Below are 19,789 nucleotides of genomic sequence, written 5' to 3'. Positions count from 1 at the left end.
ATTTGCCCAAGGTCATATAGCTGGTAAGTGGCTAAGCCCAGATTTGAACACAGGCATTCTGGCTTCAGAGCCTGTGCTCTTGGCTATAACAATTTGAAGCCTCTACAGAAACCAGCAAGTATATATTGAGTGCCTACTCAGTGCACATATTATAGAATCACAAGAAATGGCCTAAATATAGTTCTTTTCCTAGTGGAGCTTAAAATCTAGATAGAAAGACAAGTCTAGTCTATGCACACGAAACACTTGTCTGCATCTAATAATGATTCAAGCTTTAGAAAATAGACAATAAACATGTTGATTAAAAGACAGGATCTTATTATGACAATTAGGAATTACTGAAAACATTCTAGATCCTCTGTAGTTCAGAAGTTCTTTAGAGAAAAACAAAGACCGCAAAGCTTTATAAGAATTCAAACAGGTAATAATAGTTTGGACATTTAAAAATATTCTTCTACAATCTTTTATGCTAGTATAATTGTCAGTAAAAATATTTATCAATGATCTCTTTCATGCTTGATAGTCCTTGTGATTTAGGTTGTTTCTAATAACTTAACGTAAACAAGCATGAGCCTTGTCCAAATATGACAATGATCTAATTCAATTACCCCCCTATGTTAAACCTGCAACTGTCTAGTGAGCTGAACAATTCCTGTTAGCCGGCTGTTATTTCAATAACACTGAAGATCCATCCTTATGAGCCCTGAGTTACTGTTCTGTTTTGTTTTTGTTTTGCTTTTCCATTTTCCCGGAATGAAAACTGCAATAGAAGAGTGATAAAATGCAAGACTATAAGCCGAAGAAATCCTTATTAATTGACTTTGATTAAAAGAAAATAGCATCTTTGAAGCTGTACCTACAGAAGTCATCCTGTGAGACATAGCAACTCCTGTGAGGTCTCAGATTCACTCCATTCTAGCAGCCCAGCCTGAAAAGGGGTCGAATGTGTGTGTGCCACTAACAACTGTGACTGTGCAGGGGGTAGGCAGGAAAGAGAAAGGAGAGAGACAGACAGTGGGGAAAGGAAATGGAGAAAGAATCAAATGAGGGAGGAAATGAAAATGAGAGAGAGAGAGATTGTAGGAGACGTGAAAGAGTGAAGGATCGGAAGGAAGGGTGGGGGATGCAAAAGCCAGATTTTTATTGGAAGCAATTGAAGTGGTTGCTATGAGACCCGCTCGAGCAGAGGACCAGCAGTCAGCCCGACGCTGATGGTTCTTACCTCGTACTAAAACCTTTGCTTTGACACAGTTTTAGAGTTGCTTAATATTCGAGCAAGCACCTGACACGGGTGACTTTCTCCTTCTTTTTTTCCTCCAGTCCCTCGGGTAAGATGGAGGTAGAAAATGAAGCCAGCTGCTCCCCGGGCAGCGCATCAGGCGGGTCCAGAGAGTACAAGGTGGTAATGCTGGGAGCAGGGGGAGTTGGTAAAAGCGGTAAGTTTTCACACCAAATGCTGGGGAAGGAGGGACCTCTATAGAGACAACTCTATAGAGTGAAAGAAAAATGATATTGCTGATGCTGTTAGAGGTGAACTGTGGCAGTTAAACACAGAGTATGGGTCTGGCAGGATGCTCCAAAGTGTCAGGACTGTTAAACCGATGCTGATGAGTCAGGATAATGCAGACAGCCAGTGATGATCCTCAGAACTTTAAGAGGATGATTGTTTTCTTTGATTTCATGCTGGGTGATATTTGCTCTTAGTGTATAGGTCTCTTTTAATAATAAAAATAGGTATGAAATTGTCATGTATGAGAAAAATGCGCTCCTAGTCTCAAAAATCTTCACATAAAGAAAGAAGTGCTATGAATATTCAATTAAACACAGTTACAAACACAGACATATACTCGGGATGATGGGTGTTGATTGTTGTGTTTGTTTCTTTCATTAGGAGGTTCTTTTTCCTCATCTGTAGTCTGACATGGTGTGTGTGGGCTTTGAATACCAAAAGAAAGTTGGTTTTTGAAAGTGGCAGTGATTTATGGAATGATATTCATTGTGAGTCCTGTGCAGGGTGATCAAACTAAACTTTGTGGTCAATTAAAGGAGAAAGCTACACAAATAAATGAAGATGAGGTGATAATAGAGATGAAGAATAGCAAATTTCTTTTGGTACATAAAGAACGGAAGTGTCAGTTGTTGGGATTCTTGAGGAGCCTAAAAGGCCAAATTTAAAAAATAGATACATAGTAGTTTTTTTGGCTGATCAAATGTTAGATAGCTTGGAGCTATGGCTATCACTAGAAAATAAATAAATATAGCTTTTTATATAAATATTAAATATCTCCACTGGGAATATATCTTTGGGAATTCTAAAAGGTAGAAGAAATATTATAGTTAGCATGGACAAAAAGCATCAAAACAAATCAGTAGTTTTAGTGTTGACAAAAAAATTAAAAGACGAAGACAATATTTTTGGCAGAAGAAACCAAAAAACTAACAACTTTGGTGGATGGGTCCACAAGGGATAGGAAAACTGAACAGTAAAGGAAGAGGAAGGAGATTGTGACTTTAGTGGACAACAAAGTTAAAGATAGCAAGAAACATAAAATTCAGCACCCCTACCTCTTCTCCTCACCCTACAAAAGAGAATTCTCATAAAAAAATAAAAGAAATAGGTACATCTGGATGTGGTCAGTAGCAAAATGCATATCAAAGTGAAAAAAATTATTCATCTCTTCTAGGGAGGCAAAAATATGAAAGAAAAGCCTTGTAATTGTGTATAAATGAGGAATTTTAAAAAAGCTTTCTCCTCTAAATATAATGATTTGAGAAGGAAGGAATCAAATTAGGTTAGGATTTAAGGAAGGAGGAAGGGATGGAGGAAGGATAGAGACAACATGATCTATATAAAATGAAGTTATACTTTACAAGAATCCAGTCAGATACAGTGAGGAAGAAAGAAATAAACAATGTAAGAATAAAATACTGAAGAAGAGAGAAAAACAGATTTAAAAAAAAAACAGGCAAAAGGCCAATCCATATTAAATGCCACCAGCAGCTTGTGAGGTCAGGGAGATGCTGAAATTGTCGCAATAATGTGCCTCTGTATTGCTTTTGTTTGCTGGTTAGGTATTTGCTTTTAGGAGCTTGGGGGATGTGGGGATAGAGTGACTGATTTTTAGCCTACTTCAATTTATTCCACCTAAATGAAACTTGGAGAAAAGAGATTTTGGACGGGAACATCCTTCAGCAACACACTTTTCTTGTGATATTGCTGATATTATAGTGGTGATATTTTATCTTCTATTTTGATCTCTCCCAAGTATTATTTGTGCTGACTGATCATTGTTACTGTTCCAATGACTATGGATTTTCAATGTGACACATGGCCCACAGAGTGGCCTGGCTTGCTCTCATCTTTGCTTTGTACAATAGAAGTCAATTCATAATTAAGTACTTGAACAAAACTTTTCCTGTGAGAGGAAAAGACAGGAATGACCAGCTCATTCTCAGAGAAAGATAAGGATAAGGAGTATAAACAGCTCAGTTGTATTGATTATATATAAATGGCAACCTTGGCTTCTACACCAGAGAATATTTCTCATACTACAATTTCACACCTGGAAAATGCTGTCCTTATGACTAAATGTTTGAAATCACAGTGAGAAAATCATCTGGTCCTTGGACTTTCCCCTGTGACTTACCTGATGTTCTTCCATCAGCATATAAACATTCAAGCACTGATTCTCAATATTAACCTTCTATTGAAGGTTAAAATATTTGCTTTCAAATGAGCTAAAAATATACATGGTTTATTTTATCTCATTTGATCCTAGGCTGGGGTGCAGTGGCACAATCATGGCTCTAAAATATACTTTTTAAAACCTACTTTTCATATCAAAGACTTAGATCAACAGAGGTATATGAAGGGATTGTATAACCCCATTACCCTGGGTTGTGTGAAGAGATTTCCAGAAGAGATCTGCTCTTCTGAAGAAACTAAAGAAGATGCATCAAGCTACCATCTGTTTCCAATTCTGAGAGTCAAGTCCAAGTCAGCCTTAAACATGAATTAAAAACTCAATTTATGGTGACTATAATTTTTAAAATCTTGGAGATTTTTTATGTATATTAATATTTATTCTTTTTTATTTTTCTTTTTGTAGAGATGGGCTCTCACTATGTTGCCCAGTTTGGTCTCAAACTTCTGGCCTCAAGCAATGCTCCTGCCTCAGCCCCCCAAAGTGCTGGGATTATAGGCATGAGCCATTGTGCCTGGCCTGAGAAATGTTTTTGTCCATGTTTTACCAAAATATTTTTTAATAGAAACTTTTAAAAGAATTTGCAACTTTACTGAAATAGGAATTCCCACAAGATTTAAAATATGTCAGTTAATGAATGTACTTTATGTGAGGAATTTTAAACCACAAGTAATCAATAAAGTTTACTGAGCATGTATTATGCACAGTCCTATACTAGTTACTATGAAGGACATAAACATTTATGAAGCCCCCATTACATGGCAGGCATGGGCTACATGTATTTCATGCTTATACTCAGTCCTAACCACAGTCAGAGTCGGTATTTCTATTTCACAGATGAAAAAACAGAGGTCAGAAAAATAACTTGTGCCTGGTCATGGGGGTAATAATTTAGAGTTCTGTGATGTTTTATCTAACTCTACTACATTATGTTTAATGCTCTGAGAAGAACAAAGAGTTGCATCACTCACTAGTAAGAAGAAAACAGATCCATTGATGATGCATTTCCTAGGTCTCGAATGTTATATTTAGAAGAGATCTTAACCATCTAGGCTATCACTTTGATTTATACATCTATGCCGCTTTAATCTTTAACCTAATTGAACACTATGCATAATACTTCTGTATAAATATATAATATTAATATTTGTACTTATATTTTTATAATTATATGTAATATTGTCCAAGAATGTTACTAACTGCAGAGAAAACAGGGATACACAAGAATTATTTGGACAATGGCCAAACTGAGGCATTGAGAGGTGAAGAGACATGCAAAGGTCATTTATACAGCAGTGGCAGAGTCAGATCCAGAATCCAGTCCTTCTTACACCATTGAAGCTGCTTTTCCATCACTCCCCAATTTTTACACAGAGTAAGCTGAATCAAAACTGCACCATACAAAGTAACAGATATGTATACAAAGTAGCAGACATTTAGGAGGAACAAGTATAGAGATCTAATGTATAGGATGAGGACTACAGGTAATAGTATTTTATTTGGGGTTTATGCTAAATTAGTAGATTTTTTTATGTTTACTTGTACATAGTAGGTGTATATATTTTATACATGTATATATTTATGGAGTACATGAGATATTTGGATACAGGCATACAGTGTATAATAATCACATCAGGGTATGGTGTATCCATCACTTCAAACATTCATCATTTATTTGTGTTATAAATCTTCCATTATACTTTTTTGTTATTTTAAAATGTACAATAACTTATTTGTGACGATAATGACCCTGTTGTGCTATCAAATGTTAGATCTTATTCATTCCATCTAACCACAATTTTGTACCCATTAACCATGTCCACTCCCTCTTCCTACTACCCTTTCCAGCCTCTGGTAGCCATCATTCTACTATCTCCATGAATTAAATTGTTTTAATTTTTAACTTCCACAAATGAATGAGACCATGCAAAGTTTGTCTTTCTGTGTCTGGTTTATTTCACTTGACACAATGATCTCCATTTCCATGCATGGTGTTGCAAATGACTGGATCTCATTCTTTTATATAGCTGAATAGTATTCCATTGTGTATATATACCACATTTATTTTATTCATTCTTCTGTTGATGGACACTTAAGTTACTTCCAAATCTTGGCTATTGTTGCTAGTGCTGCATAAATTAGTAGATTTTAGCTGCTGATACTGCCACCCCCTATAAAAAGTAGCTATGTGAAATGATGGATATGCTAATTTGTTTTCCTATAGTAAATATTTTACTATCTATGTGTATCCCACAACATCATATTGTATACCTTAAATATACACAATAAAGTTTATTTTAAAAATAAGACTCATGACGAGAAAACTACTTAAGAAACAACACACATATATATACACACATACACATTCAGTGAAATAACATTAAATGACAGTAGAATAGAAACTTGTATTACCAACTGTGATTACAACTAAAACCAAAAGAAAACAACAAAAAAGACAAATTATCCAATACAGTTCAGTATGTTAGGCATCTTTTAGGCATCTTCTTTTAGCCTTCTATCTCATTTTGTTCCACTGCCCGCCACTCACCCACCCTAAAAAATAAAAATAAAAATAATCTCATGGTTACAGTTTTAAAGTTTTATGGAGCCTAAACAATCCTTATAACAGTTTTAAATATTGACCTTTGTCACTGTGGTTTGAAACAGCAAGGCCGTTCCTCAATGCCAGAGCATGATGAAATATTGCCTTCCTTGGCTTCACATCTGGTTCTCCAAGTTCAGAATCAAATTTATTCAACAGATTTTATTTAATAAAAATAATATCTTATTTTCCAGGTATTTTGGAAAATATCTGCATTTGGGATTTATTCTAAGTTAGTAGGTTTTTATTTTACTGATTTTTTTTATTTTTATGGGTACATAGTGGGTATATATATATATGGAGTTAAGGAAATATTTGTATACAGGCATACACTTAACATAATGATAATGTTTTAAGATTTAAATAATTTAAGATTCATAATGATCATATTTTGCAAAATAAGATATTATCGCATAAAATTGGGGTAAAAATAACATTTTACTTATTCTGATTATGATCTTATTTGATCACAAAATAAGAAGGCAAGTAGGAGAGGTATCTAAGCACAGAACTATCAAGAGATTTGTCTAGTAGGAAAGTCAGAAAATAAGGATTGGACATGAACACAGGCTTTCTACATCTAAATTGTTTTTCTATCAAATTGTATGGGAAAAGCAGAAAAAGGTTCCCAATGTCAGATGAGAACTTTATGTCCTTCTCTGGTCCCTAGGACACATCTTGGAATTATTTGGTGAAATGTTGTCTTAACATACATCTTCAAATGTGAAATATGTATGAAACACTATGCAAGCCATTGAGCAGGGAGGGAGTGTTATTCACAACTATGATTTCAGGTGATTCCTGACCTCTGGGAGTGCACCATCTCATGGGGGAAAATTTGCTGTAATGTGTAATACAAAACAATAAGTTTATATTAGGCTTCTGATGTAAGAGCTTTGGAAACTCAGTATAAGGGGTGGCTATAAGAGATGTGAAAGTTGAGAAGAAATCACAGCATAGACGGTATTTAAATTATGTCTTAAAGGATGAGGAGGATTTTTTTGATGCTGAAGAAGAAAAGTATGGGGAGATCCAAGGGAGAGAATTGAACATAAACAGTGTATACAGGGGCACAAAGGGATCTGAAGGCTTATAATTTTTAATGGCAGAATCTTGATAATTTAGTGTCTCTAAGTGGTAGTTGAAAAAATATCTTTTGAGATTTGCTCAATAGATGCTTCAGTTAACTGTGAAAAAGTTACACAACACAAATAAACTGAAAACACAAAAAGGATTAGGGAACTCAGAATTTATTAGAATGTTTCCATTGTGAATTCTTTGTAAAGAAAAAACTGATTTCTAAAATAAACAAACATATTCTCTCCCACGGCCATGTGCAGTTTGTTGCCTCTGCAAATTCAGTTTCATGTAGCAGGATTTTATAAAGAGAAAGCAGTAACAATATCTCTGAGGTAAACGGAAAGCAGCACACAATCAATTCCTTCCACCTCAGTGAATTAGGAAAGCAGGTAGGAAGTTGAGCCTTTATCTGATGAATTAAATCAAGGCAAACAACCAAGTGCATCATTCATGTCCCAGAGCCTCTGTATTTTACTTCATTAGCAGAACTTTGAGTCTGACAAAGCTGAACAATTGTCACATTGTGGCCATGCGTTATCCTAACCCTGTGGACTGTAAGGCAAAAGAAACAAAATAAACAAGGGGAAAGCAAAAAGATTTTAAGATTCCAGGGCCTTCTGTTCTCACCCTTAATTGTTACCACCTCAGTTGTACTGCAGACCATCACTCACTGCAATACTGTCAGGAAGCATTAGCCAAGAGGTCTAAATAAGGCTCAGTAAAAGAGTAAATTGGTATCTACTCACTCAAATAATGATTGAAAACAGAATTCAGGCGAAAGGCTTTGACTGACAACATCTCCAAGATTATATGCACTCTGTAGATTTTAAATTGATGAAAGAGAGTTTCTACAGCTCTACATGAGTACTATATGATATGTCTGCCCCATCTATAACTGGAGATGAACGAGCATGTAATGATCCCTCAATGAGCCCACATGTTGCTGAGCTCTTTACTTTCATGCATTTGCTTTGGTGTTTTGCTGGCTGATGGTCTGTCACATTCCCCTGCCTTACTATACCCCTCACCCTGCCTTGATCTTGTGAAGAAGGCTTTACTGTCTGCGTTTTATAAATGAGAAAACTGAGGTACACACACACACACACACACACACACACACACACACACGTAATATGGCCCAAGGCACATAGATATTAAATGATGAACCTAATGTGCCTACATATGGATGTCTAAGTTCGATGTTTACATTATTTTTATTTTCTCACCTGAAAGTTTTTATTTTTTGAAGACATGATACAGTGAACCTGAGTTCTGACTTCAGCTGCATTTTTTTTTTTTTTTTTTTTTTTTTTTTTGAGATGGAGTCTCGTTCTATCACCCAGGCTGGAGTGCACTGGTGCAATCTCGGCACACTGCAAGCTCTGCCTCCTGGGTTCACACCATTATCCTGCCTCAGCCTCCCCGAGTAACTGGGACTACAGTCACCCGCCACCATGCCCGGTTAATTTTTTTTTTTTTTTTTTGTATTTTTAGTAGAGACGGGGTATCACCGTGTTAGCCAGGATGGTCTCGATCTCCTGACCTCGTCATCCACCCGCCTCGGACTTCCAAAGGGCTGGGGTACAGGCGTGAGCCACTGCACCCGGCCACATTTTCATGCATGTATTTTAAACATCACACAAAATCGTCTATATGAAAATATTTTAATATTTTTAATTTTCTACACAAACAACGGAGAGTGCTACGCTTATTAGATGGGGTAGTGGGTGGCATGAGGAGCTCTGACTAAACAATTTAGCACGGAGGTGCCGAAGACTGGTTTGTTCTTGTCTATTCAGAGACCCCTGGGGGCCTCAACCACATAGTGAGAAGGTGACAATTCCTTTCAACTTGAGAAAACCAAGTAACCCAGTAATTATAGGAATTTATTGAAACCTGGGATCATGCTAACAAAGAAAGTAAACAGGGTGCTGAGTAAACCATACAGATTTTTGAAATTAGGTGCTGATTTACTTAGGGAAGCATACTTTCTTTAAACATATACATTTTGGAATAATTAATAGAAACTGACAAAAGAGTGTTTGTGTGTGTGCGCGTGCACGCACGCGCGCGCGCCTAGACCTGTGAAAAGCCCACAGATATGACCAAGAATTAGACACAGCCTCTGCCCTGTCCACCAGGGTAACAAACAAGATGTATAAACAGACTTGTGAGGCAATGATAGAGATGTATGGGAGGTATTTTAGAAGCAATGAGAACTATGGCTTAGGAAGTTAAAATGACCTACCATACATTGTTCAGCTCTTCATCTGTAGCGTTGGGACTAGAGTCTCCTAACTTTCTAGAGCATGAATTTTTCCAATAGGCCATTCTGCCTCCCATAAACCAGCATAAAATCTCACTGGAGATCAACCTGCTGCCTATGACCGATTATTTCTGTGCGTGTGTGTGTTTGCAGTGTGGTGGGATTGCGACTGTACACACTGACAGACGGTGGTCCTCTGTACTGCTCACAGACATGGAAGGTGCACTTTTATCAATGAATCTGGCTATTTGCAAAGCCCATCAATGATATCTACTCAATCACTTGGGCTTTCCTCATAAATACCAGCTTTCTGGTGACCCTGACCAAACAGTGCTCTCTGTCCTTCTCATTGCTCAGCAGGGACCAGCTAAGTGCCATTGCTAGTCACTCTGCCAGACCATCATTTCTGCCCTTTCTGCCTACTATAATTCTACTTCAGCTAACACCACAGCTTCAGCATGAGAGTATTGATAGTTCTGGTCCCCAAATACTCCAAGCATTTCAGCATCCTGCCACTGCCATGTGTATTGGGCAGATAGAAACCTGATTCTTCCTAAAGTATGCATGAAGGATGTAAAGCCGAAGGGGGAGTGGGGGACTGGGGCCTCCCTGGAGATGTTGCATTGAAAAGGAAATCAGAGAGAAAACTATATTTGCAGTCCCAGGAAAAAATATTTAATTGAACTGAAATGAGATAGTGTAGATAATTTGTGGTCTTACAATGGAACGCCGAATAAAGATTTTTAACAATTATAGTTAGAGAAGTTGTGGTGGTGGTGGATGAGGGAAGTTGTTTATCAGAAGATTTCTTGTATATGTGAAAATCAATGTTTGGGTAGTCACTTATTGAATGAATCAGAAGTCCTTAGACACTTTACCAGTTCACATTTCCTCTTAATATGCTTTAAAATGAGCAATAAAGTGTGTGTTTGTGTTCATAAATCTGCATGCATTCACAAAAGCGGAATGTTTCTTGTTTTGTCCAAACTATTATTCTTTCAATTTCTTCCTGCAATGAATGGCAAAATAAAAGTGGACACTTCTGAGTTTTGCATATACCTGACCCTGTTCAAAATGCACTAAATATGTTAATTTATTAAGTCTCACTAAACCCAGGAGTGTGGGTGTGGTTAATATCTCTAATTAATAGATGAGAACAGTAAAGCTTGAAGATGGTGAATAATTCACTCAGGAACCCAGAGTCTGAGGTGACTATGCAGGACTCAACCACTGCCAGAGCTGAGGCCCTTAACCACTGTCCACTTGCTCCTTACCATGTATTATTTTGATCAACCTTCAATCTGTAGAATGAAGCCCTACCATAGAAGTGATGACAGAATAATGTGAACTGGGGGTTTGGGTAACCCAGGAAATCCATATTTGTCTTTTCTCATCTGTAAAATGGGGATGACAATAATAACTATTGTAACGGTTTATACTCAGAATATTAATTACATAGCCTGGCACAAACTGTGGGACAAAGTTTATAAAGTAAATGGATAGCTTTGTTTTTATTTATTTACCCTTAACAACACTTGACGTTGCACAGGTCACTTAAGCTCTTTGAGTCTCCCTTTTCCTCATTAAGGGCTTTAATTAAAATATCCTCAGAGAATTGCTGGGTAGATGACATCGGAAAATACTAAATAAAAACTATAGATTATATTGCCCAATATTACACCTTCATTAAAACTGCTCATTCCCTCCCTCCCTCCCTCCTTTCCTTCCTTCCTTCCTTCTTTCCTCCCTCCCTCCCTTCCTTCCTTCTTTCCTCCCTCCCTTTCTTCCTTCCTTCCTTCCTCCCTTCCTCTCTTCCTCCTTTCCTCCCTTCCTTTTTTTTTCCTTCCTTCCGTGCCTCCACCTAAGGCAGTTTACCTCTGTAACATAGGGAAGAGTAGTGACACATATTTCAGATAGCTCCTAGGAAAATACAATTTGGGTTGAATATTGTAAAACTGCCATTGTATATGCACCTGCTCTATTCTTGTTCTTGCTCTCTGGATCCTTATATTGATTAGTTTCTGCTTTGGTCTCCTGAGTGGTAATTTCAGTGACAGTAATAAAAGTAGTTTACTAGTTACCTTAGTAAACAATCCCTTTATTCATCCTAATTGACCCATACCACACACAAACACACACACACACACACACACACACACAGCACACTCCCTGTTAGAGAAAGGACTGGAGGACAATTGCCTGCTACAATAGCCCACAAAGGGCCTGATTAGAGGGGCTATGGCTTTTAACAGAGCATGCCTCTCCTTGAATCCAGACTGAAATTAATTTTTCCAATATGTGTATTGTTTTAATAAATTTTGAGTAATATAACATGTCTTCCATTCTCCATAGTAGCAACACTGAACATTTAAAGGGAAAGAGTCATATTTAATGGTTGCAGGAAAAGCTAATAATAAGCTACATGGATACAGATTTTTGTTTAATTGAAGAAATCAGGCTCTTTATTTGGTAGCAAAAGGGCACATCTTTTATTTGAAATTGTAAAAACTTCAGCTAATTGGTTCCTGCCTATTATATTTATTTATTTATTTACTGTTTAGAAATATTTCTTACTTTATTCCAATATCATTATCTTAAGACTGAAATCAGTGGAAAAACATTAGGGATTTTATATGGGCAAATTCTGAGTAACAGAAGTCTGGAATACCTCAGCATCTTTTTTTTCCCCTTTCATTTTTAGTTGACAAGTAATAATCATATGTATTTATGTGTTATTTTCATAGGTGTATACAATGTGTAATGATCAAATAATGGTAATTAGGATATCTATCACCTCAAACATTTATTACTTCTTTGTGCTGTGAACATTAAAATCCTCTCTAACTTTTTGAAAATACACAATAAATTATAGCCAACCACATTCATTATATAGCGCTGTGGAACACCAGAACTCATTCCTCCCATTTAGCTGTGATTTTGTGTCTGTTAACCAAACTCTCCCCATCCTACCCTCCCTCTCTCTTCCCAGCCTCTAATGACCACAGTTCTACTTCTATATCAACTTTTTTAGATTTCATTTAAAAGTCAGAACTTTTGGTATTTATCTTTCTATGTCTGATTTAGTTTACTTAACGTTATGTCCTCCAGGTTCATCCATGTTGTGGCAAATGACAGGATTTCATTCTTTTTTCATGTCTGAATAGCATTCCATTGTGTATGTATACGACATTTCCTTTATCCATTTATCTGTTGATGGGCATTCAGCTGTATTCCATATCTCAGTTATTGTGCATAGTGGTGCAATAAACTTGGGGGTGTAGTTATCCTTTTGATATACTGACTCCCTTTTCTTTAGATAAATACCCGGTAGTGGGATTTCTTCTATCATCTTTTAAACCCCCATATCCCACTCTTACCTGCTCTTCATACCACTTCATACCACCGTCCTGAAATACTATTTTGATTCTTCTCCTCCCCAAACAACTAAGATATCTTACTTTATTCCAACACCATCATTTTAGAATTGAAATAGACCCAAACATGTCCTTCCATCACTGTCATCTACCTTCTAGACAAACTATTTTACTTTTTGTTCCCCAGTCACAAAGTTATTTTAAAATAAGCTCTCTCCTCCTTTCCCTCAATTTGTTCAATTTGATCTGTCCTTTCAGATTCTGCACAAATACTTCTTGCTCTTTAATATCTTCCCTGTCTACTCCAGTCTAATATCTTCTCTCTTCTTTATAACACTTAAAATTCTTTCTGATTATTATCCCTTCCAATAACTATTTACAGTTACACAGTTTCTTTGAGCATCTGGCTTGTGGTCTTAAGATGTTATTTAAAGTTTGAATTGGTATTTAATTTGTTATCTCTTTATGTTTAATTTTCCTGTTTTAATAGCAAATTCATGAAGAGTAGGAAATAGATGTTATATTGTCTTTCTTTTCCCATGATACTTATGGGAGTAAATCTTCAAAAATATTTATAAGCATAATACCCTTTTTCATCTTTGAGGAAATTCAGAGAGTAAGACACCGGGCATATGTAGTAAAATAAAACTAAGCAATATTCTAAAAGTTCACAATAGAGCCATGAATAATAGAGAAAGAAACTGGTACCAAGAGAGAAGTGGCAGGTATGTAAGTATAGAGTAAGGGTGTGGCTTGGGAACAACCTAGACTCAGGCCAGCATTAACAATCTTTGGTGACAATGGATTTGAAGGCCAATAAGCCCACCCAGTGTTTAGGATGTTCAGAAACACAAATAGACCACAGGAAGTTTGTCCATCAAAACATGGCAGATAGTCACAATTAAGATATAAATGCTGAGTTAAGGGCTGGGCGCGGTGGCTCACATCCGTAATCCCAGCGCTTTGGGAGGCCGAGGTGGGCAGATCACTTGAGGCCAGGAGTCCGAGACCAGCCTGGCCAACATGGTGAAGCCCCATCTCTACTAAAAATACAAAAATTAGCCGGCTCTGGTGGTGCACTCCTGTAGTCCCAGCTACTCGGGAAGCTGAGGCATGAGAATCGCTTGAACCCGGGAGGCGAAGGTTGCAGTGAGCCCAGATCATGCCACTGCACACCAGCCTGGGCAACAGAGCGAGACTTTGTCTCTAAAGAGAAAAATAATAAATAAATAAATAAATGCTGAATTAAAAAGAACTGAGCATGCACCAGCAGACAGAATCAGAAGCAGTGTACACATTCCTTGAAAGCAAAAGATTAGGATAACTGACATATGAAACAATGAAAATAACTCATGTTTTATTTCTGAAACCTTTTCCCACCGCACACCGAACTGTGGACTACGCTCCGGAAAAAAAAAAAAAAAAAAAAAAAAGGTTTCCTAAGGGTTGGAATGAGGAGGAGAAAAAAAAGTATTTTATAAAATGTTATGAGAAGATCTCAGCAAATAAGACTTCAGAACATTGTTTATCCCCATGGTTCTAAGTTCAGAAGGTTTACTAACATAACAAAGAACAATTGTTTCTTGGTCAACACTAAGAAAAACTGAGGTAGATTGTAGTTGCAACACTGAATTCTGAATTAGCCACATGTTTCCACGTATGTTTCCTGGGAGGGTAAAAATCATTCTGCATAAGATTTCATTTTAATTTTGATAAGAGGAAATCCCAAGAAGAGAAGACCGTAGAATCTCAAATAGGACTAGATTCAAATCAAAGCATCACTTCTCCCTGATGTCAGGAAGCTGTAAAATCAAGAAGGCAAAACTTATTTCATGGGCAAAGTTGTTGCCGTTATTAGAAAACAAACAAAACAACAAAATGAAAAGCAAATAAACATACAGAAAACAACTTTACTATCTAGGATTAAAAGTTTTTCCTTCCTATTTGGTCTACTTTTTGTTTAGCTAGCTACTCACTCTTTTCTACTTGCTTTGTCTTAATGAATGAGCTTAAACGATCTAATATCAGCTTTCACACTTTCTTTAGAGCCACCCCACAAAAGCCTTTAATATTTTTTCTGCCCTTAAAAAAATTTGCCTTCCACTTCATCACAGAAAAGCAAATTGAAAACATTTTTACCTAAAATACTTTGCTATGACAGGAATACAAGTGGTCTGCCACTCTTAGCTTATTTATATATTTTCTGAATGTAATTCTGAGACAGCCCGGCATGTTTGAAACAGCATGGACTTCGAAGAGGGACAGGCATGCATTGAAATTCAGTTCTCCCACTAATAAATCAAGTGACTTTGCTGATTTTTCCTCTTCTTCTAGATCTCTTAATGTTGCATGACACAGGGCTTCTTCTCATTTTAATTTCCTATGGTATTTTATCCAGTCACATGGCTTCAGTATAATTTATATACCTTTAAGTCTTTGTATTAAATTTTTATCTAGATAACATTTATATCTAAATTTATGTCTGGATAATTAGACATAATTAAAATGACAAAAATTTAAAAAGGCTACAATGCTAACCAAGAGGTAGGGTATAATGAGAGTAAGAATTCATACAGCCACTGTACAAAATAATTTGACACTTGGTACCAAGATGAAGAAATATGTAACTTGATCAGATGGTTTAGCAATTCTACTCTTAGCTATATATACTCAATAGAATTTAACATATGTATGAACAAAGAGGCATGGTTAGAATATTAACAGTGGCATTATTCCTAATAGTCCTCAATTAAAAGTCTACATGTTCATTACTATGAGTGAATCATGTTAGAATTTATATATAGATATATATATATACACACACATACATTATACACAGACAGAAAATATATATATGTGCATATATTTATGTGTGAATACAAACACACACACATATATGTCTGTGCATGTGTGTGTATATACACACATACACACACAAAAGGAAAAGATCACCTACGTAGTCTCCTTTCAAGGAAGGGAGAAGGCAGTGATTGGGAGAGGCACTGGGGGATTCTGAAGTCCAGAAATGCAGACTAAAATTCCCCAAAACTAAACCACTGATCTTCTTTTCAAACTTGTTTACCCCCAGCCTCCCTCATATCAATTGATAGCAACTCCATCTTTCCAATTGTGCAGGTCCAAAACATTGGCCTGATGCCTTACTCCTCTCTTTCCTTCATACTTCCACATCCAGTTCGTAAGTAATTTCCTTGGTTTTGTCTTCTATGTATATCCAGAGGTGTCCTTTTTTCAAAACTCAATTGTGAATTGAATTCTAACTTACCATCCTCTTTTTCCTGTATCTACAGTTTTGCACTAGCCCTTCTCCATGTTTCAATTGTCTCCTACAATTTCTTAACACAGCAGCTAGAGTGGTCCTTTTAAGCTACAAGTCAGATTTGTCATTATTGTGCTTTAAACTCTACCATGGCTCTTGTTTCACTCACAGCACTTTTAACAGCCGATGTCACTTCTGTGATCTCATGTCCTACTAACCTCCCTCTTGCTCTCTCTACTTCAGAAATATCAGCTTCCATGCTGTTCCTAAAATATGCCAGACAGGCACACTTCCCTTTTAGGGTCTTTGTGTTAGCTTTTTCCTCTGCCTGGGATACTTTTCTCCAGATATCTGCTTGGCTTACTCTATCTTTTTCAAGCATCTCTCTCCTATTGTCGCATCAATGGACCTGTCCGCACCAGCCTATTCTATTGAAAAACCTCACCTTCCTACCACATCCAAATCTCCCTTTCTTTGGTCCACTTTTTTCTTTCTATAGCACCTATTGCTTTCCAATGTAATAACTGATTATGTTACTAGTTATTGTTGGCCTTCCCCAACACTAGAATATCTGTTTTATTCTCCCAACTGCCTAGTGAATAAATGAAATAAAGTTACCTAAACTTGTGAAGCTTCAATGTATTTATCTCTAAAGTATGGAAAATAATACCAGCCTTGCCAGTGGGTTGTGAGATTCAGGGCTGTAGCAGTAGAGATGAGAAGTGATAAGACTCTAGTTATATTTTGAAAGAAATGCCAAAAGCATTTAGTGATTGATAGGAGAGCGTTGTGGGCCTAAGCCAAAAATGATTTTGCCATCAATTGAAATGGATTATTCTATGCAAATTTGTCAGAAAAAAACCCTGCAAGATTGTGATTTTAATGTTATGCATCAAAAGAGAGCATACATGGCTCTTGATATTATAGAGAGACAAAATACACAAATACACATGTGTTTATGATCTTCTGATGCTTATACTCCCATTGAGTTTAAGACTTTTTGAAACAGAACCTACGCTGTAGGGGAAATATGAAGATTAAATTTAATAATCCAAATAAACAAGTGTCATCTGTATATAGGTATTTGATAAATGTCTGAAGTTATTACTTTTTATTATATTAACGAAAAGACTGATAGTTTATATTAATAAAATGACTGACAGTTAAGGTGAGGAAGAAATACATTAATATATATAAGATTAAAAATGCAAACTTACATTACTTAATGTAATAGTAACATTACATTACTTAATGTAATGTTGATTTCTAAATGAAAGGGGAGTAAATAAAAACTTGCTTATAGATCATTATAACCTTGGAAATCACACTCTGTTAAGGAGGTTTAAACTGAATCATTCATTCATTTAATATGCAGTATAGATGTATTGAGTTCTATAGCTTTCCAGCCATCATTCTGGATGCTAGAGTCATAGAACTAGCCCGAGCCCACACCTTCAGAAAGGCAAAGAGAGACAAATGATAAGGAAATTACAATTACCAAAGCATCAAACCTGATCTTGTTAGTGCTCTTTTTTCTGATTATGTTTTCCAAATAAATTTGTTATGTATGATTTACCTAGAACCAAAATAGAAAATCAGAAAAGTTCATCTCCCCTTTCCTTAAAATCATATGCCAACAGCATGGAGGTTTTCTTAGGAGCATAGGCCAGATGTTGCCATCCTGTTTCTCTATGTCATCCCAAATATTGACATGACTGTTCATTCCTCTGAGGCTGGGTTTGTTTTGTATAGTATGTGCTTAAGAGTAAAGATTTGAGATCTTGCTACCAGAATTTAAATCCTGGTCCATTCCTTCAGTAATGTTGTGATCATGGGCATATCGCTCAGCATCTCTGAATCTTGGTTTTCTTGTCTGTCAAATGGGGTTGATAGTACAGTGGCCTTCCAATGAATTAATGAATAGGCTTCCAATGAATTCTTATAAATAAAATCCTGAAACAGTACTTGGCACTTCCTCATAAGCACTAGTTATTGTCGTCGTAGTTGTTATTGTTGCTATTGTTATTGTAACCATTATGTCTTTACAAAAAACCCTATTCTGTCCTACCCAGGCTGACAATTATGTTTTCTCCATTTTTCTCTAAGACTGAGATGACTTTATTCTCCCTTACTTCAATAAAAGCATTTATTATTTACATCCCTGTGTGTTACAACTATTCTCTCTTTATCTAGGGTGAAAAGGTTCATGCAATCCTGAGCAAATGGGCTTAGAAGGAGGGGAACCAAAGGCTGCTTTTGCTAATGATTTTCTGGGAAAGAAAGTGGCTTCTGATTTCTAAACCCCTGGTTCTTCCCAGAAAGGAAGACACATGTTTCTGCCATTTTTGAAAACTCTGACCGTAAAAGATTATCACCTAGAATCATTCTGATCCCTTAGAGAAGGACTTTCTAATACAACTTCCAACACTGCAAGTTTCTCATGCAGAAAACCTTTAGAAACAAGTGAATTCAAAAGAGAATTTAAGGAACCAGGTTATAGCTTCAGTATTTTGTTCAATTTGAGCTTATCCTGGAAAGTGACACATTTTACATCTCTTTGAGCTGCTCCCCATCATTCCCATCATGTGCTATCATTTTTAATTTTCAAGTTTTATAGCTAGCACTTTAGCTACACCAGCTAATATCTAGCTAACTAATAAGGTCCTCTGCTTCCACCTTTATTGATTAATCATCTGTTGGAGTTTTTAATATCCATTTGTGTTTAATTTGCTGATATTAAAAATGCCTCTTTCCTGAAAGTGATGGATGGTCTTCCAAAGGACAGGACTTTGGTTATGATTTATGTAGTAGCAAGTTCACTGGAGCCTGGCTGGAAAACCACCCTTGGAGATCATTGTAATAAAGAGCTCTGTAGTGACACTTTTCAGGTCTTTAAAAGCTGTCTGGTGGATAAAGTTTTCTTTTTATTCAGATTTATATGTAGACCTTCTAGAATCAGCCTCAAGTAAAACTCACCCAATGGAAGTTATTGTTTTCTTATACAAACACTTTGTTCCAGACAAAAGGAACTTTTCATTGTCTCCCAAGTATACCTTGTCTCTATATGTAACTTTTGCATAAGATATCCTACTCTTTTCCAATAGCTTTCTGGAATCTTCTCTGCTTATTTTAATTTCACTTATTCTTCAAGAACTAAGAGGTAAATATCCAAACCCACAGTAATTTATTCTCCCTCTCAGTATTTCTACTTTTCACTGTCTTTGCTATTTATTTAACATTTAACATATTCAGATTTGTATATTTAACCTCCTCTGTGTATGTCCTGTCTTTTCTCTATAATATAAACCCTATAAGTTAAGTTTTATATGCTCTATACTCTATGCCAGTACTTCTCAAATTGTCGCTCCCTGGTCCTCAGCAGCTACAGCATCTGGGAACTCGTTAGAAATACAAATGCTCACACCACATTTCAGATCTACAAAATCACAAACTCTACGGGGTGTTTTCAAACCTCCCCATATAATT

General features: G+C 36.4%; 1 protein-coding gene across 2 annotated transcripts in view; it reads left to right on the top strand.

The window, feature by feature from the left end:
* Window positions 1-362: 362 nt before the first annotated feature.
* Window positions 363-19,789, top strand: part of RIT2 (Ras like without CAAX 2) — a 374,546-nt gene continuing 355,119 nt past the window's right edge. Inside the window, exons 1-2 of one of the 2 annotated variants that reach the window (XM_016933600.4) lie at window positions 363-421; window positions 770-1,436. In XM_016933600.4, the coding sequence (XP_016789089.1) occupies window positions 1,334-1,436 (103 nt within the window). In that variant the 5' untranslated portion in view covers window positions 363-421; window positions 770-1,333. Of the gene's footprint in view, window positions 422-769; window positions 1,437-19,789 lie in introns of those variants that run through there. The other variant, XM_016933601.4, reaches the window with a different exon arrangement.

The sequence above is a fragment of the Pan troglodytes genome, chromosome 17 (assembly GCF_028858775.2).
Source record: "Pan troglodytes isolate AG18354 chromosome 17, NHGRI_mPanTro3-v2.0_pri, whole genome shotgun sequence".
Lineage (NCBI taxonomy): Eukaryota > Metazoa > Chordata > Mammalia > Primates > Hominidae > Pan > Pan troglodytes.
The sequence above is the reverse complement of the archived record's forward strand: the minus strand, read 5'-3'. Positions and strand labels throughout refer to the sequence as shown.